General features: G+C 36.6%; 1 protein-coding gene across 1 annotated transcript; it reads right to left on the bottom strand.

Moving 5' to 3' along the window:
* Positions 1-2520: 2520 nt before the first annotated feature.
* On the bottom strand, positions 2521-12449 carry LOC119076001. The gene is made up of 4 exons (XM_037182574.1): positions 11988-12449; positions 9046-9132; positions 2840-2869; positions 2521-2782 (listed from the first exon to the last, which is right to left on the bottom strand). Exons 1-4 carry the CDS (start codon positions 12392-12394, stop codon positions 2521-2523), a joined length of 786 nt encoding a protein of 261 aa, XP_037038469.1. The 5' UTR covers positions 12395-12449.
* Positions 12450-22818: the final 10369 nt, after the last annotated feature.

Genomic DNA, 22818 nt, shown 5'->3' on the forward strand with positions numbered 1-22818 from the left:
CTTATAATTTCGGAGCTATGAGCGTGTTAAGCTATTGAGATATAGGACCCATAACTCAGAAAATATGGCAGATAGAGAGTTCGTTTAAAAAACAAATTTATAGAGTTTTAGATTCTAGTCGATGCGTGATTTATGGTTTACATAAAAAGTCGCTCATTTGGGAGCTATGAGCGTTTTAATTGCGAGATATGTCAGCCATAACTCGGAAAATAAGGCAGATGGAAACCTCGTGTAAAAGATTTCGTCAAATTTTTGAATTTCGTAAAATTTTAGATTTTCGTCAAATGACAATATGATTGCCTTTTATCTGCGACCAAATTCTGAAAAATCACAACTTACAAAAGATATCGCCCAAAACCACTTACAGTGGAGGTGTGACGCAAGTCTTGTTATTCACTTACAAAAGAACTGATATCAGTGTAGGTGACGCTCACAGATTCGACACGCAAAACGATATGCGTCACGAATGGAAGCTGATGAGGAAAGTACGCGAAGGTTTTATCAACAAAAATTTTATAAAGAAAATTATAATAAAAAAAAGTTTTGCGTCACAAGGGGCAACAATGTTGAGGAAGGAAAATTTTTAAAATTGTGAAATATATTGCTTTAAAGAATGGAATTCAAACGGAAGAAAGCCGAATCATCTGCCACTTTTTGACGCAATATTTTTTTTTAAGAAAGACACACAGGGGTTTAGAGAGTCTACGGATTACCTGCGTAAGAATTGAAATTTTATCCATCGATCCACCGTTCACTCAGAGTCTCAGCGTCATAGATAAAAGAGGCCAAGTTCTAAGTCCGAATACAGTCCAATATCCGCGTAAAAACGTAAGAGCGAATTAAACAAAAACAAAAAGTCTTCCAAGTCTCTTCTATCCCTAGAGTACCTAGAGACATCGTTTCGTCCCACTAGCTTCAAGAACTTCGCAGTTCATTTCAATGAAAAACAGACACATTGGGGGAACTCATCAGGGAACTCATCAGGGAAATCAATGTGTGGTAGTTCTTCAAACTATATGCGTTCTACGGTAAGGTGGACAACTGTTAATCAAAGAAAGGAAAAACGTAGGATTAGAAAAAGCAAGCCAAACCAAACTACTTTTATTAAGGTGGCGAAAGAATCAAGTATAGCCTTTGGAATTTACATGCAAATTACAGCGTAGTCAATCAAAATATAGAATACAAGGTAATAAGGTTTATCTACCTAGGTGAAATAATAGCAGTGAAAAGGTGCTATTATTTCGCCGTTGGTAGATAAAATAGCGTATTCACCTCTGTCCAAATGTTTATTTAGACACTTAGGGTTATAACTCCCCAAGTGTCTAAATAAACATGTGGACAAAGGTGAATAATCTACTATTGTATTTGACACAAAGATCTGAGAGTTTGTTTGCTAGATAGAGGATTGGAAAAACGCAAGATTAGTTAACGTAACAATAGTGACCAATCGTTTGTGAACGATTACTCAACATTTTATTGAAAAACTACAAAAATAAAACCAAGAATAAGAACCTGACCTTTATTCTGTTCGATGGCATGTGTGCCAAAAAATAGTTTTGACTGTACAAATGCTAGTTTATGTTGTGGTTTGTGTGAAGCGAAACCATAAACAAAATCATGAAAGTATACTCTATTGGTATGGTCTAATGAAACGCACTTCAAGCAAAAGTGCTTCCAATGACAGCTGTCAAATAGATTTTTATATGAAAAATGTTTCCAGATTTTTTTACAGTGCCACCATTTGTTTGATACACTGTTCCGTTTCAGTACTATATTTAGAGTATCACTCATGCTTGAAGTGCGTTGTCTAATGTCAAAATTTGTATGGAGCGGAGGAAATAGCAATTTCATATAAAATGAAATCGCTATTTCATCCGGTTTGTATGGGCAGACCATGCTGTACCTGCACATTAAAATGTTTTGTTTATTTTTGAAAGTGCAGTCACGTGACATGCTCATTCATACACCAAAACATTTCCAATTCTCACTTTTCTGTATGAAATTCGGTTGTGCCAAAGATTGGTCAACTAATTAAAATGTGGGCGAAACGACGACACGCCCCTATTATTCTTCAAACATTTCCGTACACTTGTGTATGTGTTTAAATGTATAGGCAATAAAAATAAAAAAAAATAAAAAAAATTAATGCGATTATAGCAATACAAAGCGTTCCGTCAAAGGGACACTTTGCATATTATTATATCCATTGAAATTCTGTCTATTTGTTTAAAATCTTAACGATATAGGTTCTCGGAAAAATGCTTACGTGTTCTTCGTGTTACAGGTGCATCGTAAGTGTTTAAATGTGTTTTTAAATATCAGCACAACGCAATGACAAAATAAAAGATATTCGTTGGGTCCGAGAGGGTTGAACAACTTTTCTTATGTTTCGTTATTGTATGCGATTATGTGGAAGTGGTTCATACGTTAGGTTAGCTCGTTCGGTATGTGGTATTTATACAGGTGGAAGCACAGGGTTTCGGTCTGGTTTATTGTGTGTTGGATAAAACATAGAGATTTTTACGGATTTTCATTTATTTCCGGTTTAATTGTTACATTTACCGAATTCTTCATTTCTTCACACTCTTTTATTGCGTTCATTGGGCCTATGTTATTAACTCTGATCGTATTTTTGTCGGTGGAATGGCTTTTGTTGTCGGTCAATTTCATACCCTCCTTACCATTGCCAACGTAGTTCAATGTACTGTGAACGTTTCGCGCTCGGCCAGCACAAGTAACCGAACCAATACCTTCATAGATGACATTCTGACCTGGTAGTGGACTGAACGGTAAAAAAGTGTCATTGTTAATTTACTGCAAAATCTCAAAATCCACTTACTTTGCATTGTATATTCCTATTGGGGGCCACCTAAAAATGAAAGAAGAAAAAATTGAAGAAATTAGGATTCGCATGGATCACTTTTTCGCATTGAGATGTCCACTTCTTCCAGGACATCTTGGTGCCATAGATGCACAGTTGTTTTTTTTTAATTTTGTTTAAATGGCTTCTTGAACCTGTTAGATGCGATCGACAATGATTTCATGAATAAACGACAAGCTCTGACTGATGAATCAAAATGAGGTGAAAGATTTGAAATGAATCTCTTGAAAATATTGAAATATCAAAGAATGATGAAGATCCGGACTTTTTTATATGTGCCTAGAAAGGTAATCGACCAAGCCAAAAACACAGTAAATTACCTTTCAAATGATACCCCACACGACCATGTACGTCTTGTGTACCTCGAGAAATTTCAGTAAGAACAGTGGAAGTCTTCGGTTGAAAACTTTAACTGCACATATTTCAGTGTCGATGAATTTTAAACACAATAAGTCCCTATTCGGCTCAATAGTACGTGTGATTACCTTTCTAATGACACCCCACACGACACTGTATGGCTCGTGTAGCTGGAGAAATTTTTGTAAGAAAATTGCTAGTTTTCGGTTTTTGATCACCTTTCACCAGCTACACAAACTTCGAAGAATTTGAAAGTGGTTTTGGCTTCTAGGGTTGAATACCTTTCTAGGCACACATAAAAAACTCCACTGGAAAATGCGTCCGATTTCGGTAGGCTGTTTCGGTAGGCTGTTTTTCAAAAGAATACCTCATAATAGACAGTTTCTAATAGAAACACAAATAAAAGTTTCTTAGAAAATGAAAAGCATCAGGTTCGTTGTCGGACCTGTAATAATTATGTTTTATCTGACTTTAACGCGAAATTTGTCTGAGTTCACGTCTGCAGAAAAAATAGCCTGAGTCTGATCTGAAACTTTTTTAATAGGACCCACAACTGAACATATTTGTGAACGAGGTGCGGAAAAACTATGAATCTTCTGTCAACTCTTTGACACTTTTTTAAAACTATAAAATCTCCAATAAAAAAGCAGAAAATAAAACATAGCGCTAACGCCGACCCGTACGAAACACCTATTCGTATCAAAAGCCTTTACTGTGAAACTCTTCATTTGTTTTACTTCATTCTCTGCTGAAAAACTATTCTCCCTTTAAAATCACTTACATTATCCACTCTTTGCCTTGTTATCATATACAACTAAATTGCCGGAGGCAATATAGACAGCCCTGTACGAAGACAAATTTCATAAATTCCTATTTAAACAGCTATATACCGCTATATTTACCTATATTTCACTGTAAATAAACATTTCACAGAGGAATATGCTATTATATAGCTCTATATGCCTGTATATAGCTCAATATAGCTGTATATAGGTATATATAGATGTCCGTATATGGAATCCCTGAAACCCCACACACTTAACACATATTTCCATGTTAACAGAAACTCTCTTAGTACCATTTTCCCCACTTTATATCACTTTTATTAAAATCCAATATGGCCACCGGCAGCCATTTTGTTAGGAGACCGGAAATTTTACCGACGCTTTACATTCGTTAATACCTTTCAAACAAAAAAAAATTCATGAAATTCGGTCAAAATTTACTCGAGATATTGACAAAATACTCCACGTTCACTGTACGGCCGAGTAGCCAGATAAGAGCTCACTCCAAGAGACCTAGCTCACGCTCCGGAGAACATAATTTCAAAAACTTTTTTTCCCTGATTGGTACGGTCAATACCTATCTAATAAAGCTAAAACGAACGAAATATGTTCAAATTTGGCCGACCTACAAGCTAAAACTGCTTGCCGCCCTGTGCCTGTTTCACACCAAGGGGTCTAACTCACGAGTCGGTCATCCGATTTCCATAAACTTTTTTTTTGTCGATCGGTATTGTAAATACCTTTTATTTGACGTATCACTTACAAGTGTAACGTTTGAATGGAGATATCTTCGAGAAACCGTAAAGCACTTATTGGGCCACAGCTCGGGAGGGGTCGATCCAAAATCACTCATCTTCGAACTTAGCCTGTCTTTTGACATTACCAAACGGGAAAAAAAAGAATTTTCAAAATCGGATGCGTTTTACTCAAGTTATCGTGCAGACAGACAGACGGACAGACGGACATTTTTTTTTCGCGGATTTGGCATCTCTAGACAACCACAATAGGTTTCCCCTTACTCAGGGAGTCCAATTCGACGTGTTACGGACGTATGCGTAAACGCATAAGACCCCAGTACTTCGTACGGGTCTAAAAAGAGTTCTTGGAAATCTAAAAAAAATCTTTAAAAATCGCTGGATATCTTTAAACAAACTCTCGTAAAATCGTAAAGAAAACCCTCAGAAAGTAATTGAAATTTTGAAAATCCGCTAAGGGTTTTCTATAGTAAGAGGCAGTCAAATTACAGCATCAATTGGTGTCGGCTGTTTTTCAGCTGATCTACACAAACAATCAAAACTGTTCACACGTCTGTAAACGGTTGAAGCTGCCACACGCACGGCTGTGTAGTGGTAAAATCGAATAAACAAGTATTAACAGTTTTGATTGTTTGGGTAGATCAGCTGATAGACAGTTGAAGCAACTTCATGCTGAAATTTGACTGTCTCTGACTGTATTTGAGGTCTAACACAAAATCTATTACTTCATACGTTTTAGCAAATATATTTGACTATGTTGGCCATTTCGCACAGTTCAGAGCCTTTTCTGTAACGCTCTATCGACATAAGCTGACTTCAATGAATGTTTACCTCTCTGCCGTAATTTGCATGAAGGACTTAATGCAAAATTTAAACAAAAGAATTCTTATGGCTATCATGGGTTGAGCTGTATAAAAGCATCAGGCCGACATCCGAGACATAAAACTTTAAATGAAACACTTAGAAGAGGTATAGTTTCTGCAGGAGTTCCAGCAATTTTGGAACCACCTGGAGTCGCGCGTGAAGATGGAAAACATCCCGATGGACTCACCTTGATACCATGGTCTGCTGGAAAATGTTTGCTATGGGACGCAACTTGCCGAGACACAGTTGCAAAATCGTATTTGATGAACAGTTCAAGACATGTTGGTTGGGTGGCAAAAACGGCAGAGGATAAAAAGATCACACTATATAATTCTCTAATTGGCCAATATCTCTTTGTTCCTTTAGGTTTTGAAACGCTTGGTCCATGGGGTCCTCATGCAAAGCAATTTGTTTCCGAATTAGGCAAGAGAATCTCAAATGTCACTAACGAGAAGAGAGCTACGCTTTTCCTTCGGCAGAGACTATCCATAGACATTCAACGTGGAAATTCAGCTTCTGTGCTCGGTACATTGCCGTCAACCCAATCATTGGACGAGGTTTATTATCTTCTTTCGAATGAGAATAAAAAACGATAGTTAATGTTTTCCCCTGATTCTCCTGAATCAGGCCAGTTTCCATGGTTCTGGATAAATAGAGTAGGGTAATTTTTGTTAAGAATAGAAGCCACTCCATGGGTGGAATTTGTGTCATGTACAGGTACAAATTTAGGATTAATTTTAACGAATAATAAATGAAAGCTTATGAAAAAAAAAAAAAAAAAAGAATTCTTTGTTTAACATTTTCACTAAGTCTCTTATACAAATTACGGCAGCTCTACTATCAGGTCATTGGTAAAATCCTTTGTTTAGTGTCCTAAGTATCGCTCTACACCCAGATTGAAAAAGCTGTTGCAAATGTAATGTGTGCAAATACCTATTGAAGTCAGTGTGCGTCGTCCAATTTTGAACGGAAATCAGCACAGTCCTCTGATTGAAGAAGGTTTTTTTTATTTACTGTGGTCGGTCAACTTTCAATCTTTCTTTTATAACTCCGATTATCTCTTCCACTAACAAAAGTAAGTTTGAGATGTAAGCTTTACAGCTGTAGTACGTTACGATAACATTAGCAATACCAAGCGTACCAATTGAGTTACAAACAAATTTTTTTTTTATTTTTTATCGATGGAGAACCTAATTATAAGACACTTTGTCTCGTATCATATGCCAAAAAAAAGTTAAAACTTTTTTTATAAATCATTTTGAAAGTCACTGAAAACACGAAAATTCGAATCGAAATACAAAAATTTTTGATGACATACTGTATTTCTATTCGAATTTTCGTGTTTTTAGTGACTTTCAAAATGATTTATAAAAAAAGTTTAAACTTTTTTTGGCATATGATACGAGACAAAGTGTCTTATAATTAGGTTCTCCATCGCTAAAAAATTAAAAAAAAAATTGTTTGTAACTCAATTGTAAACAAAGTGAGTCACGACAGTGTACCATATAATTTCACATATTCACACTGTTTCAAGATCATGCGATTCGAGTAAAAACCAAGGCTTTGGACCTCCCCTAGTTTACAGCCTTGGTAAAAACAACCGTGTTGGACATAGGCAATATTCTTCTGCTGTGCTAGGTGCTTTGACGGCATATAGTGTGTACAGACATCATTGAAAATGAAATACCGAAAGCGTTGATATGAGTAATTGCTTCCTGTACAGACATTGCCATCAGTTTCCTCTATGAATTCACTAATCTAATCTAGTTATATCTGAGCCAAGATCGAGTTTTTAGCCCCGTACGAAGTACAAAGGGGCTTATAGGATTACGATGCCGTGTGTAATTGATGGAATTCGAAGCAGACAGTAAGGGCAAAGTGTTTGCCTATGTTCATAGATGACGAATCTGCAATAAAAATTTTGTCTGTCCGTCTGTCCGTCTGTCACGTCGATATCTTGAGTAAATCAAATCCGATTTCAAAATTTTTCCCTGAAAGATAGTCGAAATAGTGAGGCTAAGCTCGAAGATGGGCATATTAGGGTCGGCCCTTCGTGAGTTAGGGCCACCTAAGTGATTTAAGGTCTTTTGGTGATATTTATGGCAAAATAAACGATGGAAATGTAAATGACACGGCAAATGATAGGTATTGTCAATATCAATCCAGGAAAAAAAAGTTTTTTAAAATCGGGTGAGTGGACCGTGAGTTAGGGCCTTAGAAGTGAAATGCTACTAGGGCCCTATGTGTATTTTACATAGAACTCGAGTAAATTTCATCCGTTTTTCGTAATTTTTGTTTCATTTGGAAGGTAATCAAAGGCCGAATAGAATGTTGTTGAAAAAAAATTAAATTTGGGTCCTTGGACTAAGGCCACTACTAGGGCCCTATGTGTATTTTACATAGAATTTGAGTAAAATTCATCCGTTTTTCGTTATTTTTGTTTCATTTGGGAGGTAATCAAGGGCCGAATAGAATGTTGTTGAAAAAAAATTAAATTTGGGTCCTCGGACTAAGGTCGCTACTAGGGCCCTATGTGTATTTTACATACAACTCGAGTAAAATTCATCCGTTTTTCGTAATTTTTTTTCATTTGAAAGATAACCGAACACCGAATAGAATGTAGTTGAAAAAAAATTTAAATTTGGGTCCTCGGACTGAGGCCGATACTAGGCCCTTCAAAAAAATAAAATTTTAGGGCGATTTGAAATTTTTGTTTCATTTGAAAGGAACGTCGTACGGGGCTTCGTAATTGCGCTATGCGCAATTTGTAAGATGTACATATTACATAATAATTTTACTTTAACTACATTAACCGGCGCAATAGGCTTACGGTCAAAGTAGGGTGACAGACGCACTAGGGTCACATACGCAATAACGGTCAAAGTAGGGTGACAGACGCACTAGGGTCACATACGCAATAGATATACGGGTTTGTACGGGGCTCAGTCGCAGCAAACGCTCCGACTGTTCTGATGGCTCGTTTGTATTACAAAAGGTGAACATTCAATAAATTCGTCATTGCGAATTCAAACAAATTGTGCCGGCGATACGAAAACTTTAAAGATAACAACCAAATCTGTCCAAGTGAAAGGTGAAATCATTTTTCATCGGAAAAACATCACGCCATCGATTGCGTGACTATAACAGGCCGAACAATGTAAAAAAAAAACCAACAAATAAAATTCTGATATTTAATCTAAATAAATTTATTTGACAAAGCAATGAATTTACAGCAATGTGTTGCGGGTTTGATTTGAATGAATAAACAAAATCCAATTTCAATTTATGTACGATGGATATCTGCGTAAAGAAAAACATAATATGTAATTGGACGAGATGTTCAGATGCTCTTAACATAGAATGAATCTTGTTTGCCCACAAAACCTTTGAAATTTCAACTTACTCAGTTTCATCGCGTACGTTTGTCCGAGACGACACATCGGCCTGTAGTTCGGTAGCAGTAGTGGTAGCAGCGATGGCATTGGTGGTTCTAAATTCAAAATGATATTTGAGTGTTCAGAAACGATATAATGGTCTGTACTACAGACTCTGTAGTCTGCATTTGCTCTTAATAGTAAAATGAATGGTTAAACAATTGAAGTAGAAGATTTTGAATAGATACTTGGATCAGGAAAGTAAGAAAGTTTAATGATTAAACACGACAAATGGCAAAATTAACCTTTTGCCTTACTCACATTATCCGAATCCTAGAGGAAATCGAACTTTTGAAGGCGATAACGATACCAGAACAGCTTTATAGCAGACATTCAATATTTAGAAGAAATTATAGCTTTACCTGGTAGTGTAAAGTCGTAGTCATGGTACATGACCAATTGAATGGGTTTGGGAGCAAGCTTCTTATGAATAGAAACGAATCGCACACGAGAAAAACATTTTTTATTCCATTTGCTACAAATTGTTTACAAATGATTGAAAGTTATAGCATTGAAATCGCCTCGTCTTCCATATACCCATACGGCACACCGATTAACATATGCGGATCTGAATGAAAATGAAAATCCGAATTTAAAATCGATCGAACGAATACCGCAATGAAAAATAGTTTTTTACCACGGTAAATATATTCGTCTCTTGCCGGTAAATACCGTTCGACAGGTCGGGCACTTTGGGGGGCTCGTTCGTTCAAGCATCTCAATCATCTCAATACATCTATCGCAACACTGTGCATGATTGCATGGCTCTAACAAGGTGTTTATTGATTCGGTTCTACACACCACACACAATCGTTGAGAATTGTTGCCATCAATTTCGTCATCTGTGCTGCTAGGTTGTGTGGTAGTGGGCCTTTTAAAGGATAATGATTAGTGTCGATGAAAATTGCACAAATAATTGATAGAGTTTTTGGTGGATACAAAATGGTAATGTGCTGGTTAACTTTTGACAAATCAAACAACAGACAACTTTAAAGTGAGATGCGGGAAAGTAGGAAAAGTAGGAAAATTTTTCTTGATTTCTCACCAATAGTCACTGTTGTATCAGTACCTATTGGCGGTAATGCAAGCAAAACGACGTGTTTTTCTTGTTTTGCAGTAATTTTTCAAGGACATTTCTGGATGTTTAGATTCAAAAATGGTATGCGATATGTCAAATATTTAAGAAAATATTTTAAGAAAATCGAGTTTGTACACACAGCAGTAGCTATTGGTGAGAAATCAAGAAAAATTGCATATTTTCCTACTATTCCTGTTTTCCCGCATCTCTAAGTATCAACTAAGTGCCTAGTGTTGAGAATTTTTATTCTGGAAAATCATCGAAATGTTGTTGTCTAGAATGACCCAATCGAGAAAAAAAAATGTTTTAGTGAGGGTAGACATAACCTCAGTGTCTGGTGTACCCTCCAACGTTCATGTACCTACATTTTAATACATTTCGGTTTACAATTAGGATACTATCACCCTCCATTACCTCATTCATCCTGATTTGACAATTTTTTCACTCGGGCGCTCGAAGCAACCCACCATGTTGAAATTGCTAAGAGCTGGTTTTCCATTAAACCGAATGTCGCAGAAATAATTCTTTTTCGCAACGAGTCACGAAAAGTAGGACTTTCCGTTGCCTTTATTGTACGTACATTTATTATAAATCTTGTACGGCCTCGAGTGACAATCTAAATATCTAGTGCCTTAAAAAGCATTTATCACTCGGTTGTGTAAATAACTATTTCACGCCTTGCTATGGGACAAAATTCTCGTAATTTGGTCACTCGGCATGAAGAGTTGTATCTGTTTTGGACGGTAGATTTTAGACACTTTAGGGTCGAAAATGGCTTATTACAACCCTAGGGATCAAAAGTAAATTGACCTTAAGCTTTAAAGCATATCAAACCCATTACATAGCTCGGGATAAGAATGAAAATTATCGTTTTCGAGTGTATTTTGTCAATCTGAGACGAAGCCGAGGTCAATAAATACACGAAAACGAGACTTTTTATTTTTATCCCGAGTTATGTAATGGGTTGTACTATACGTGCGAGAGTGTATTGGTGTGAATGTTCTGGTGATACATAACAAGGAATGAACATCGCATAAGTAGGGAATGAATATTACTTGACGTTTGCACCAACCCACTCGCGCGTGTAAAGTAATAGTTATTTACGTATATGTTGTGGACGGTGGACGAAGTGAGGGCGACAAGCAAAAGTGCCTAAAATATACAGTCCACAACAGATGCGCATACAACTTTTCATACTGAAGGCCTAAATTACGATAAAAATTCCATAATTTTTTCCCAAGGCATCAAAAATACAATACAGCTCGCGCAAGCTCTAGTGTACGTACATGGATCGTTATACTGGGTATTTCGCATAAAAGATTCCAAAAATAGTATACTACATGTAGCATTGTAGCTGTATACTATTACATGCTGGGGGTAGTGCTTGAAACATGAAAAGTACGGTTTTCGAAGCGTGTAGCAAGTCAATTCAATTTTATTGGCTTCGTATTGGTTCGAGACGTTCTTGGAGTGAAAATAATTTATATTCGACAGAGAAAACACAAAATACGCTTCGACTCTTTTACTATATATAGTGGGAGTGATTTGTGTCTAAACACCAATTGGTGGACAATGTGGACAATAATAGTCTGATTTATAGAAAAAAAATTAATTGACGAATGGTCTACCTAGCAACATTTCCTGCTATTAAAATAACCAAAATAACTTTATTGTCTGTCCTATGCGAAAGTTTACCATTACGAAGATGTGTGCTTCCAGCGAAAATTATCCGTTGCATGATGAAGCAAATTATCTGTTCATTTTACGTAAATTCCTTTGTGATAAACAACTTTCGCATGGGTCAGACACTACTAATTCTTGAACTGTACTTACACCTGCTTAATTTCGGGTTTCAATATGACATTTTCGGCATCGTTATTATCACACATTTCACCAATGCTCAATTCAATTCTATCATCTTGTTGAAAGCTAATTTTGCTTCTACTTTCCACATTTTCTTTTACATCATTCTCCGTTACATGATTTCCGATCATCACTTTTGCCTTAGAACCACTTCCTACTACCGATCCAGTGCTTGTTGTCTTGGCTTGCGTTTGCTCAATCTTGGTTTGAAGTGTTATGCTTTTGGCTTTGTTAGCTATAATGTTGTCGCCAATGACGAAATCATTCGTCCCGTCGGTTTCAACTTTAATGTCTCCCTCATTTACAATTTTATCTCGAACTCTGCAGTTTTTGACCGTACTTTGGATTTTCACACCCGGTGCGGAATTATTTTCCATTTCTCACTGTTATGGTTCAGACTTCTCACGGTAACGGTTCTGCGTAAACTACATTTTCGAAGGTTAATACGCGAATTAAATAGAAATTTTTCATTATCCGCGAGTGATAAGATTAGCAAAACAAAAAAATTCCGATAAAATTTCTGCAAATCAGGGAATCCATTCTGTACGTTTTCCTGTTTCACATCAGCTGTTGTGGAGGTTGTCTGAATTAATACAACAGATTAACCTTTCTGAACGGCCATTTCATAGGTTAAGGACAACGACGACAAAAACAAGCTATGGACCCTAGCTCTACCGTCATCTTGTATAGCAGCGCAGCGTCGTATTCCATGGAAGTGTGAAAAAATTAGGAAAACAAGCAGTTTTTCTTGCTTCCTCGCCAATAGCTACTGTTGTACAGACCCGATTTTCTTAAAAATTACAGTGTTTCGTCTCGTCAATACCTTTCATTTGACATATCGCACACGATTCTTGAGCGACAACATCCAAAGTTACGCTGGAAAAACTATTGAAAAACAGGAAAAAAAAAACTTTTTCTTGACCTTGATTCTGTCGATGTTTCAAAGCACTTCGCTCGCTTTCGCAAATTTTTTACCTGTCGTTACAAGAACGCACAGGGGTTGAATGTACACACTAAAGTCATAAATTGGCACTTAACAGAGCTTATTATTGATCTTCCCTTTCCCTCTGTAGAGCACGGACAGTATCAGCGCCCTTAATTTCACGTAAAACAACTAGTAAACAGAAGCAGAGAAGCTGTTTCGGCCTTAGGAAAACTGCGGGGCCCAAGGATCCATCATCAGTCGTTACTACAGCTATGAAAACTCTCACTTGAACTTCGTTTGGGAGTTTCACGTAGGGGCAACAGAATAAAGTTTGAAAGACCTAACTTAGAGGTTCATACAGGAACCCATTTAAAGCGTTTAAGTAAAAACTTAAAGAAAAACAACAAAGCACACAGCACAAACAAACAACCGACTCAAACAAACTAACCTAAGCGTCTTCCAAATTCGTAGAAAGTTAGGTGGTGACGCAAAACAGAAGCAAAAAAACTGTTTCGCTGTTTCGGAACAACATAAAACTCATAAAACAATTTTATAATAGGTCTAAAAGAAACAGACGGCTTCTTTGCCTGTTTCCCGCTGCTTTCCGACACTGCATATGTTCCTATTTAGCTTCGGTTTCTGCCACTGTTTCGATCTGAGAGACGACAGTGCAATGCAATTTCATAATTCCTCAAAAGTTTTAAAGAATTATTTTTGCCAACATCTCATCAGGCCATGGCGACAGTGGCAAGGAAACAACTAACCACAAGTGGCATACCCTGTTGCATGTACGAGTCTAGCGAATCATAAGCAAAATGAAAGTTGAAAATAAACTTTCATTCTGCTTCATCACTAGCCATGCAGTCACATGTGAGATATGTGGAATAGCTACCACAGGGCTGGTAAATACCAACAAGAACACGTACGAGTGTTTTGCAAGAGCGAACGAAGAACGAAACTTCGAACGCTCACACAAGTACGTGTGGTGTTTGGTTCTAATGTAGAAACACCGAAATATTTCTACATTGTTGGTTCGGTTTTCCAAACGGGTCAATACCGACCACATAACTTTGGAAAACAGTGGCGCTTATGCACCAAACCTCCAACGACCAAACTCATGATCGTGACATAAAGCAGGAACATTCCGGTTTTTCCTATTTTTCCCGCACCTCCCATCGAAAAATGCTTGGATTAAATCAAGATTCGGTAAAACTGCTTGTCGTTAAAGTTAAAAACTGTGCACCTAGAAAGACACTATTCCGCAACTACATCGCCAGGATAAAGAAATTTTATTGTTCTTTGATAACCACTCCAGAATCAACCGTTCTTTTTTGAAATGAAACCCAAACCGAAATTTCCGGTCCGCCACGAATTTGAAATGAATCTTAAATTTTCGGTGTCTGCTTCAACCCGAACCTGAACTTTCAGGTTTGATCCGAACCAGAAATTTTCGATACTTCAAAAATTTGATATTTCTGGTTAAAACGTATCGGGTTACTCGAAAGTAAAAGTTCAGATTCGGGACAGATTTGCGTTGAACCAATTCAGGCTCGAGTCCGGCTTGAGTTGAAACAGGAATCGAAAATTTCAGGTTCAGGCCAAGTGGCGAACCTGAAATTTTAGTTAAGGTTCGAGGTAACCTGAATTGAAACAGGGCAACCCGAACACTATTCGAGTCTTATTCGACCGGACGTTTTTACATAACTCCTTTATCGATAGAAATATCGAGCTCTTAGCATTCAAATTGCAACCAACAATCGAAAATACAAATAAAATTGGCGCATTTATAGCGCTCATGATGACTGTTGCAGAATTTTTCCACTATACCAGTTGTTTGTATAGTTCTCACTGCCCTTGTATGACGAAATACATTCGGTGGAACAGAAAACAAAAATTGTCTCATGTCCAAACGACCGACAAAACCTATTTAGACTCCTTGTTAATGACCACATAAAATATCAATTAAATCGGATTTTATCGGAATTACACTGTAATATGTCTCCTTATTCATCGACCGACTATGCGATATTTAACTAAATCTTTTCCGGCTAGAGGTCATTAAATTATGTTTTTTGTTAATGTCTTCAAAGAACAGTTTTGCATGAACTTAACACTGAGTCGCCAATATAGATACAATTAACCATTTGTTCAACGACTTATACTTTCGGAGAAATATAACACTTAAAGGCGTAATGACAGTCTATATCAGCAACAAAAAAATGTCAGCACGTAATTATAACTGTAATTCAATAATGGCATACGAAGAGTGTTTGGCAAGAAAATGTATTATTAGCCAAAAGTTGCGATTAATAAGATTGTGACTTTTTCACATTCCTATTTCCACTGACAACAACTCGACGATTACTCTAAGAAGGATAATAGGGGATCAAAAACTGTACGAAAGAAATGAAGTTTTGAAATGCTTGGTCCGAACCAAATCGCGGAAAACGCGGAGAGACGCGGAAAATTGCCGGAGATACATCGTTTTGAAATTGGTCACTTTTCATACAAAATACACCAAATTGACCTTTTCCAAACAATCAAAATCTTTCAACTTACTCTGTATGTTTCTATCTATCTATCTATCTATCGACGGTCGATCTTGGAAACCAGTCAGCTAATCTCCTTGAAATTTTGCAGGAGTCTCAGGGTGGGCATAAAAATGAAAATGTGATACGCCATTACCCCAGGAAAAACCAAAATTTTGTTTTATTGGCCTCGAAGTGGTTTCTGAGTGTGGTTTTCGAGGGTCGGGAACGCGTTTTCGGCTGTAGCTTAGCTGTATTGAAACCTACAGAGGCGTGCGACCCATCAAATGAAAGGTATTCGTAACACGATTAAAAAAAATAATTTAAAAAATCGGGGCAGATTCGTTTGAGCTAGAGTGATTAGAGTGACCAAATTTTGAGCTACTCGAGCGTAGGATGAAAGGACTAATATTTTTGCGATTATGAGAGATAGAGAGTTACTTTCTTCGGCAAAGTCTCAGAGTTTAACGAGTAGAACAAAGGGGCATATGTGAAAAATGTCGAAAGGTGGAAATGGGTGGGTCAATTGGGGTTTTGGAGATATTTCTTGAATGGTGGCAGATAGAGAATTACTTTCTTCGTCAAATTTTCGAATTTAGTCAAATTTTCGATTTTCGTCAAATTTTCGAATTTAGTCAAATTTTCGATTTTCGTCAAATTTTCGATTTTCTTCAAATTTTCGAATTTCGTCAAATTTTCGAATTTCGTCAAATTTTCGAATTTCGTCAAATCTTCGATTTTCGTCAAATTTTCGATTTTTGTCAAATTTTCAAATTTCGCCAAATTTTCGAATTTCGTCAAATTTTCGATTTTCGTCAAATTTTCTAATTTCGCCAAATTTCCAAATTTCGTCAAATTTTCAAATTTCGTCAAATTTTCGAATTTCGTCAAATTTTCAAATTTCGTCAAATTTTCGAATTTCTGTTATAAACTGTTATAAAAAGCAGTGTTCTAAAACTTCTAAAACGACTGATATCCCAACAAAAATCTCTTCGAGAAAAGTGTGATGCAGTCTTTGAAGTACGATTTCTAAAATAAATGATATCGCTAGAGTTGACGCTTTCAGCTTCGTTACGCAAAAATTAAATTTTACACCCAATTTTAGTTCAAACAAGCTGGCTTAGGTTTTCTCATCATCTGCCAAATAATTTTTACCAAAAAAAAATTAGACTGGAAACAACCAAAATTTTACCAAAAAAATCTGCGTCGCAAAGTGGCAAATGTTCAGGAACAGACCAGCAAGAAAATTTATCTGCCACATGCGACGCAGATTTTTTTGGTAAAATTTTGGTTGTTTCCAGTCAAATTTTTGTTCGTAAAAATTATTTGTCAGATGATGACGAAAACTAAGCCAGCTTGTTTGAACTAAAATTGGGTGTAAAATTTAATTTTTGCGTAACGAAGCTGAAAGCGTCAACTCTAGCGATATCATTTATTTTAGAAATCGTACTTCAAAGACTGCGTCACACTTTTCTCGAAGAGATTTTTGTTGGGATTTGAATCTGCAGCGCCCTGCGAACATTTCGTACCTAGCACTAAAAGTATTTTTTTAGCGTATTCGTTTCCAGACCTCGCCTTCGGCTCTGGCCTTCCTACAAACTTTCCTCTCGGAAAAATAAAAATCTCCAAACAAGGACGCAATGTACAATTACCAGAAACGGTCAGCTGCCAATTATTTTGCGGAGGCCAAAATGTAAATGTATTGCATGATATTCACTCGGCAGAGCAATTAAAATTATTGCAGTGATCAAAATCTGTGTTTTACTGATCGGTTTTGATTTTACGATTTTTACGGCTGTACTGCTTGCATTTTGAGTCCTTCATGTTTGCTAAGGGGGCGAGAGTAGAACAAACGTTAATTCATGACATTTTCTACTTTCACCCAGTTTAGCAAGAATTAAAATAAAAAATTCATGCAAGGAGTCGAAAACCAGAAAAGGCATTTGGAAAACAATCGATTTCGGCTGCGAAGCATGAAATAGTTATTTGTGTATCTGTTTTGGACGATTGCTTTTAGGCAATTTCACGAAAGTGCCTAAAATCAATCGTCCAAAACAGATACTCAAAAAAAATTTCATGTAAGGGGTCGAAAACCAGAGAAAAATCTCAAAAATCCATCATTTTCGGCCCGGACACATGAAATAGTAATTTACATGCTTATGCACGGTAAAGTGTACTTTACATCACTGTACGCAAATGAATCAATCGAACAAATTGCGTAAGTTTGACATTTCAAAACAATTGGAAACGGCCGGAAAACAAAAGAATTGTATGTCAAACTAGCGTTGCTATATGTATCTAACAGTATTTAAGTAACTTCAAACATTATCTAGTTGAATATTGGTAAATTAAGGTTTTTTTTAACGGTAAATCATTGTCAGTTTACATGAACTCATTATGACGAAATGACTCAACCAACCATCGATCGAATTATGCGATTTTAAATCATTTAATAACGATTTTTTTCAAATTATTTTTCAATCTACGTATAGCGTCTGTCAGAAGCCATTTGTGTTCGTTCAAAATGAATAATATTCGGCTGATCGGGTTTTTGTTTCTTTCTCCCCTCAATCATACGGTCTAATTTCGTTAAATCAATGGTGAAATCTAAATTTGAAGCAGTATTGCGACGACAACATTTTAATTGTTGCACAGTTGCTTCAAGGTCAAAGTTGAGCGGATTTTGTCGGCTGTCAAAAAATGTGCTCGACTTCAATGTATCGTCTTCTTTCTTTCTTTCGTTTATCTTCTGTTCCCTCTTTTTCTTCCGCATCTAAATGCTTCCGTTTCATTCAATCAATTATTGCAAATTTGGAAATTCTTTGCACCGACCAATAGATTAATTGGTCATTTTGTTTTCGCATTCAAACTGTTTATCTATCTCACTTACAGTGAAATATACAAACGAACCAATCATCAACTTACACTTGAGCAATGACAAAGTGTACTTAATAAGAAATGAAAACAAAATAATGTTTCTTTTGTCACGCCCCCAATAACCCTTTACCGTCGTTGTGTATGAATTGGATATGTTTTGTTTCAACTATTTAATATTTGGAATATATACTGACAAGGGCATTGAATGAGTTATATTAATCTTAAGCTGCTAAATAATCCAAACCGTGAGGACATAAAAAGCTGCTGACCTGAGCTATTTTTATCATTCATTCAGATCTTCTTAGACTGTGCAGTGATTGTAGTTTGGACTTCATTTAGTTGAAAACTTTTGAAAATATTACTTGTTGCATTGTCAGTGAACGTTTTTGTTTAAAGAATCAGTCTCTTCTTAGCACTTCAGACTTAAAGATTCAGACTTAATAAACACTTCAAAATCCCCAAAATATTAACATTCGAAGGCGAAATATTTCATCAAAGTTCATATCAAAACGAAAAGCGAATTGTGCCATTTTCAAATCGTTTCAACACAAAGCGACGAGAGACCATTTTTGGAACCGTTTTCCCCGATATTTCTGCTTAGTAAAAACCACAAATTAAGGTGAGTGAAATTTTTCTTTTTGCTTTTTTTGCGAGAGCTCAAGTCAGGGATGATAATTATAGCTTGCACTATAACGCTGATCGACAATTTGTTTTTATTATTATTTTGTGAATGTTCCTATCAATCTGTATCGTCATTAGTGATTAGGGTCTTTCAAACTGTGTGAAAAATTCGGAATTAGAGATAATTGATTTAAATGTTTGTGGATAAAGAAATGGATAACCTTTCGCTTTTGAGCCTTTAAGACCGTCGAAATGGTAGTTGTAAGGAAATAAATAGTAGGTATGTTGTGTTACAAGTGTGTAATGTGGATTCTGTCTGGAAAACATTTGTTGTGTTGCTATCATTACATTACAACACGTGTAACACATCATGCTTTATGCCAACTGAGGGAGTTGCGGGAAATGGATAAAATTGCTTGAAAAGACACATAAATTTCATTTTGGCGAAACGATATAGTCAATTAGTTGAAGATTTGAAATGCGTCTCTTATAGGTCTGTTCCAAGGTTATTTGAACTGTCAAAACGTCATCCATAGAGCCATAAATTATTGTTGACAAATTGTACACAAAAGTTGAGGTTATGGCTCTGTGGATTCTCTCGTTCGTTTTCGGCTTGTCAAAAGTCGTATTTGCCGTTGGATGGAACAAACCTATTGAGTGGATCAAATACATAAAGTTAAAACTGCGCACAATTTTATTTTTTGATTTATGGCGCATTTCGACCCAAAAATTTGCGAAAAAATCGTGAAAAATAACGAAACGCGCCTATTGAAAAGCGCAGAGAATAGTGTAGACACATTAGCACGCAGATGCGTTTCGCCAATACACAAAGCCTAATGTAATTAGAGAGTCCTTAGAGTTCCTTAGAGTAGTTTCAATACAACAACTTGTAGCTGTATGTCCAACTAACAATTTTTCTTTTGACGTTTTACAGAATGGCTCAACGCATCCCTAAAGTAAACGCCGGAAAGTATAGCAGAATCTTAGGGATCTCAGAAAACCGAAATGACACCAACAGTGAACTGACGATAGCGAATTTATCGCCAATGGTGCTGACGAATATTTGCGGCAGACTTCAAACGAATGATGTAATTTCCGTGTTTAATTATCAACGACCAATATTCGACAACGTTGCAAAAGAAGGTCTGAGCAGAGCTGTCCAACGCCACACCGCAGAACATCTTCGCATTTATTTAGAGTGGAACAATGAGATATTTCAGCGTGTCGTCGATCTTCTGGACGCAAACGTAAGACGTCTAACAATTATTGGCATGGGAAACCTAATCACAGAGGACATAGACAAGATTTACCATCTGTTAACGTTATGTCCCAACATCTCTTCACTCCAGCTGAGAAACATCAACACACCATTGATTCAGCAAGGCATCTTGGAAAGACTGCCATCGTTGGTGAGAATTGATCTCCGATTTTCTCCGATTCCGATAACGCTCTGCCTGCATCCGAACATCATGGAATTTATATGTTGCATTGGTCCGGGCGATTGTAGGAGATGTATTGCACTCGGTGACGTAAGACAGTCGTGGTTTCTCAAGTTTTACGAAATAAACCAACACATTCGTCTGGTCTTTATGCATTTCACCGACGTCGAATGTGACAGATGTAAGAAGCGAGCTTCCTCTTTTCGGAATGAAATGGATGCAAGGATGGCGAGACATCAGGCACGAGATGGAATAGTAAGAAGATTTATGTGCAATTTATAACACACTCGAGTTATGTGTGGGTCGGCTATGAGTAGTTCTAATTAAAAACACGATTTGAAGTTTAACTTACGCTTAATAAACGCATTTTTAGCAACTAAGGGATCATGGATCCAAACCTAATATAAATAGATAAGCCAGTGACTGAGGTCTCAATGTGGAAGTTCTCTAGTTTATTTTTAATTTTCTAGTTTATTGTTTCCGTAAATGACTGAGTGGTATGAAGTAGTTGATCGATGTTTCGTAAATAAAGTTTTTGCAAAATGAATTTCTTAATAAAATTGTTGTATTGCTTGGTCAGTAATTCAACATTGACAAAGTGTTGTATTGCTTTGACTTGACCAAAATTGTTGAAAAAAATTTCTTTTATTCAACGAAGGGCGAACGAAACGTGTTACCGTTTACGATTCGTGACGAAACGTTTTACCGTTTACAATCATAATGCGGACGAACAACAGGACAAAACAATGCTGATTTCGGCGTATCACGCCATCATCAGTGCACCTATGTCCTAATGTTTTGCACGAAGACAATGGTGCAAAACATTAAGGTGAAACGATCGGTTTTAATGTTTTGCCCCATTGTCTTCGTGCAAAACATTAAAAGGAATCGATATATTTAATCGATACCATTAAAAGATGATACCAGAAAGTAATTTGTCTTGCGATGACTATGTGCACATCAGCACGACACAAACTGAAGTGAGCAATCACTTCAATTGTACGAGCATTATATACACTTTTTCGTCATTTGTTAAAACTCTTTGTTTTGTTTTTTGTGCTATATCTCTCACATACAGCTTTTGTGGATCTCTCACATCCGACAATTTGTTTTTCGGTAATTTTAGTTACAATAAATAAATTGTTACTAAAACCGCGCAGAGTATGGCAGCCGTGGCGCCACCCACAGCTGCGATACCAAACTTCAAAAAGCATCGATCATGTCCGGAGCGATAGCGGAGGACTTGACGCAGTCTAACTTCCAAAAAAAGAACGAAGAAAATTTTTTGAGACGCGGCAACTATATATACTTTGACCTGTATCACCACAAATCCTATTCTATCTTATTCGCGCTTCAAATACGAGCAAAACGAGCTATCACTCGACTATGTAACTTTAAAATTGCCGGAGATACATCGTTTTGAAGTTGGTCATTTTGATAGAAAACAATCAAAATCTTTCAACTTACTCTGTATGTTTCTATCTATCTGTCTATCTGTCTATCTATCGACGGACTATCTCGGAAACTAGTCAGCCAATCTCCATGAAATTTTGCAGGAACCTCAGGGTGGGCAAAAAAATGAAAATGTGATACGCCATTACCCCAGGGAAAACCAGAATTTTGTTTTATTGGCCCTCGAAGTGGTTTCTGAGTGAGGTTTTCGAGGGTCGGGAACGCGTTTTCGGTTGTAGCTTAGCTGTATTGAAACCTACAGAGGCGTGTGACCCATCAAATGAAAGGTATTCGTAACACAATTCGAACAAAAAAATAATTTAAAAAATCGGGGCAGATTCGTTTGAGCTAGAGTGATTAGAGTGACCAAATTTTGAGCTACTCGAGCGTAGGATGAAAGGACTAATATCTTTTTGGGTTATGAGAGATAGAGAATTACTTTCTTCGGCAAAGTCTCAGAGTTTTACGAGTAGAACAGAGGGGCATATGTGAAAAATGTCGAAAGTTGGAAATGGGTGGGTCAATTATGTTTTTAGAGGTATTTTTTGAATGGTGACAGATAGAGAGTTACTTTCTTCGGCAAAGTCTCAGAGTTTTACGAGTAGAACAGAGGGGCATATGTGAAAAATGTCGAAAGTTGGAAATGGGTGTGTCAATTGGGGTTTTGGAGATATTTCTTGAATGGTGGCAGATAGAGAATTACTTTCGTCAAATTTTCGATTTTCGTCAAATTTTCTGAATTTCGTCAGATTTTGGAATTTCGTCAAATTTTCGATTTTCGTCAAATTTTCGAATTCCGTCAAATTTCGTCAAATTTTCGAATTTCATCAAATTTTCAAATTTCGTCAAATTTTCAAATTTCGTCAAATTTTCGAATTTCGTCAAATTTAGACCAATTTTCGAATTTCGTCAAATTTTCAAATTTCGTCAAATTTTCAAATTTCGTCAAATTTAGACCA

Source organism: Bradysia coprophila, unplaced genomic scaffold (assembly GCF_014529535.1).
Source record: "Bradysia coprophila strain Holo2 unplaced genomic scaffold, BU_Bcop_v1 contig_232, whole genome shotgun sequence".
Lineage (NCBI taxonomy): Eukaryota > Metazoa > Arthropoda > Insecta > Diptera > Sciaridae > Bradysia > Bradysia coprophila.

Coding starts and splice junctions, on each gene's coding strand:
- LOC119076001 (XM_037182574.1), bottom strand. CDS start 12,394: ATGGAAAATAATTCCGCACCGGGTGTGAAAATCCAAAGTACGGTCAAA. Junction 9,133..11,987: donor AAACCCGAAATTAAGCAGGT/GTAAGTACAGTT, acceptor TTTTGAATTTAG/AACCACCAATGCCATCGCTG. Junction 2,870..9,045: donor AACGTACGCGATGAAACTGA/GTAAGTTGAAAT, acceptor TTTCATTTTTAG/GTGGCCCCCAATAGGAATAT.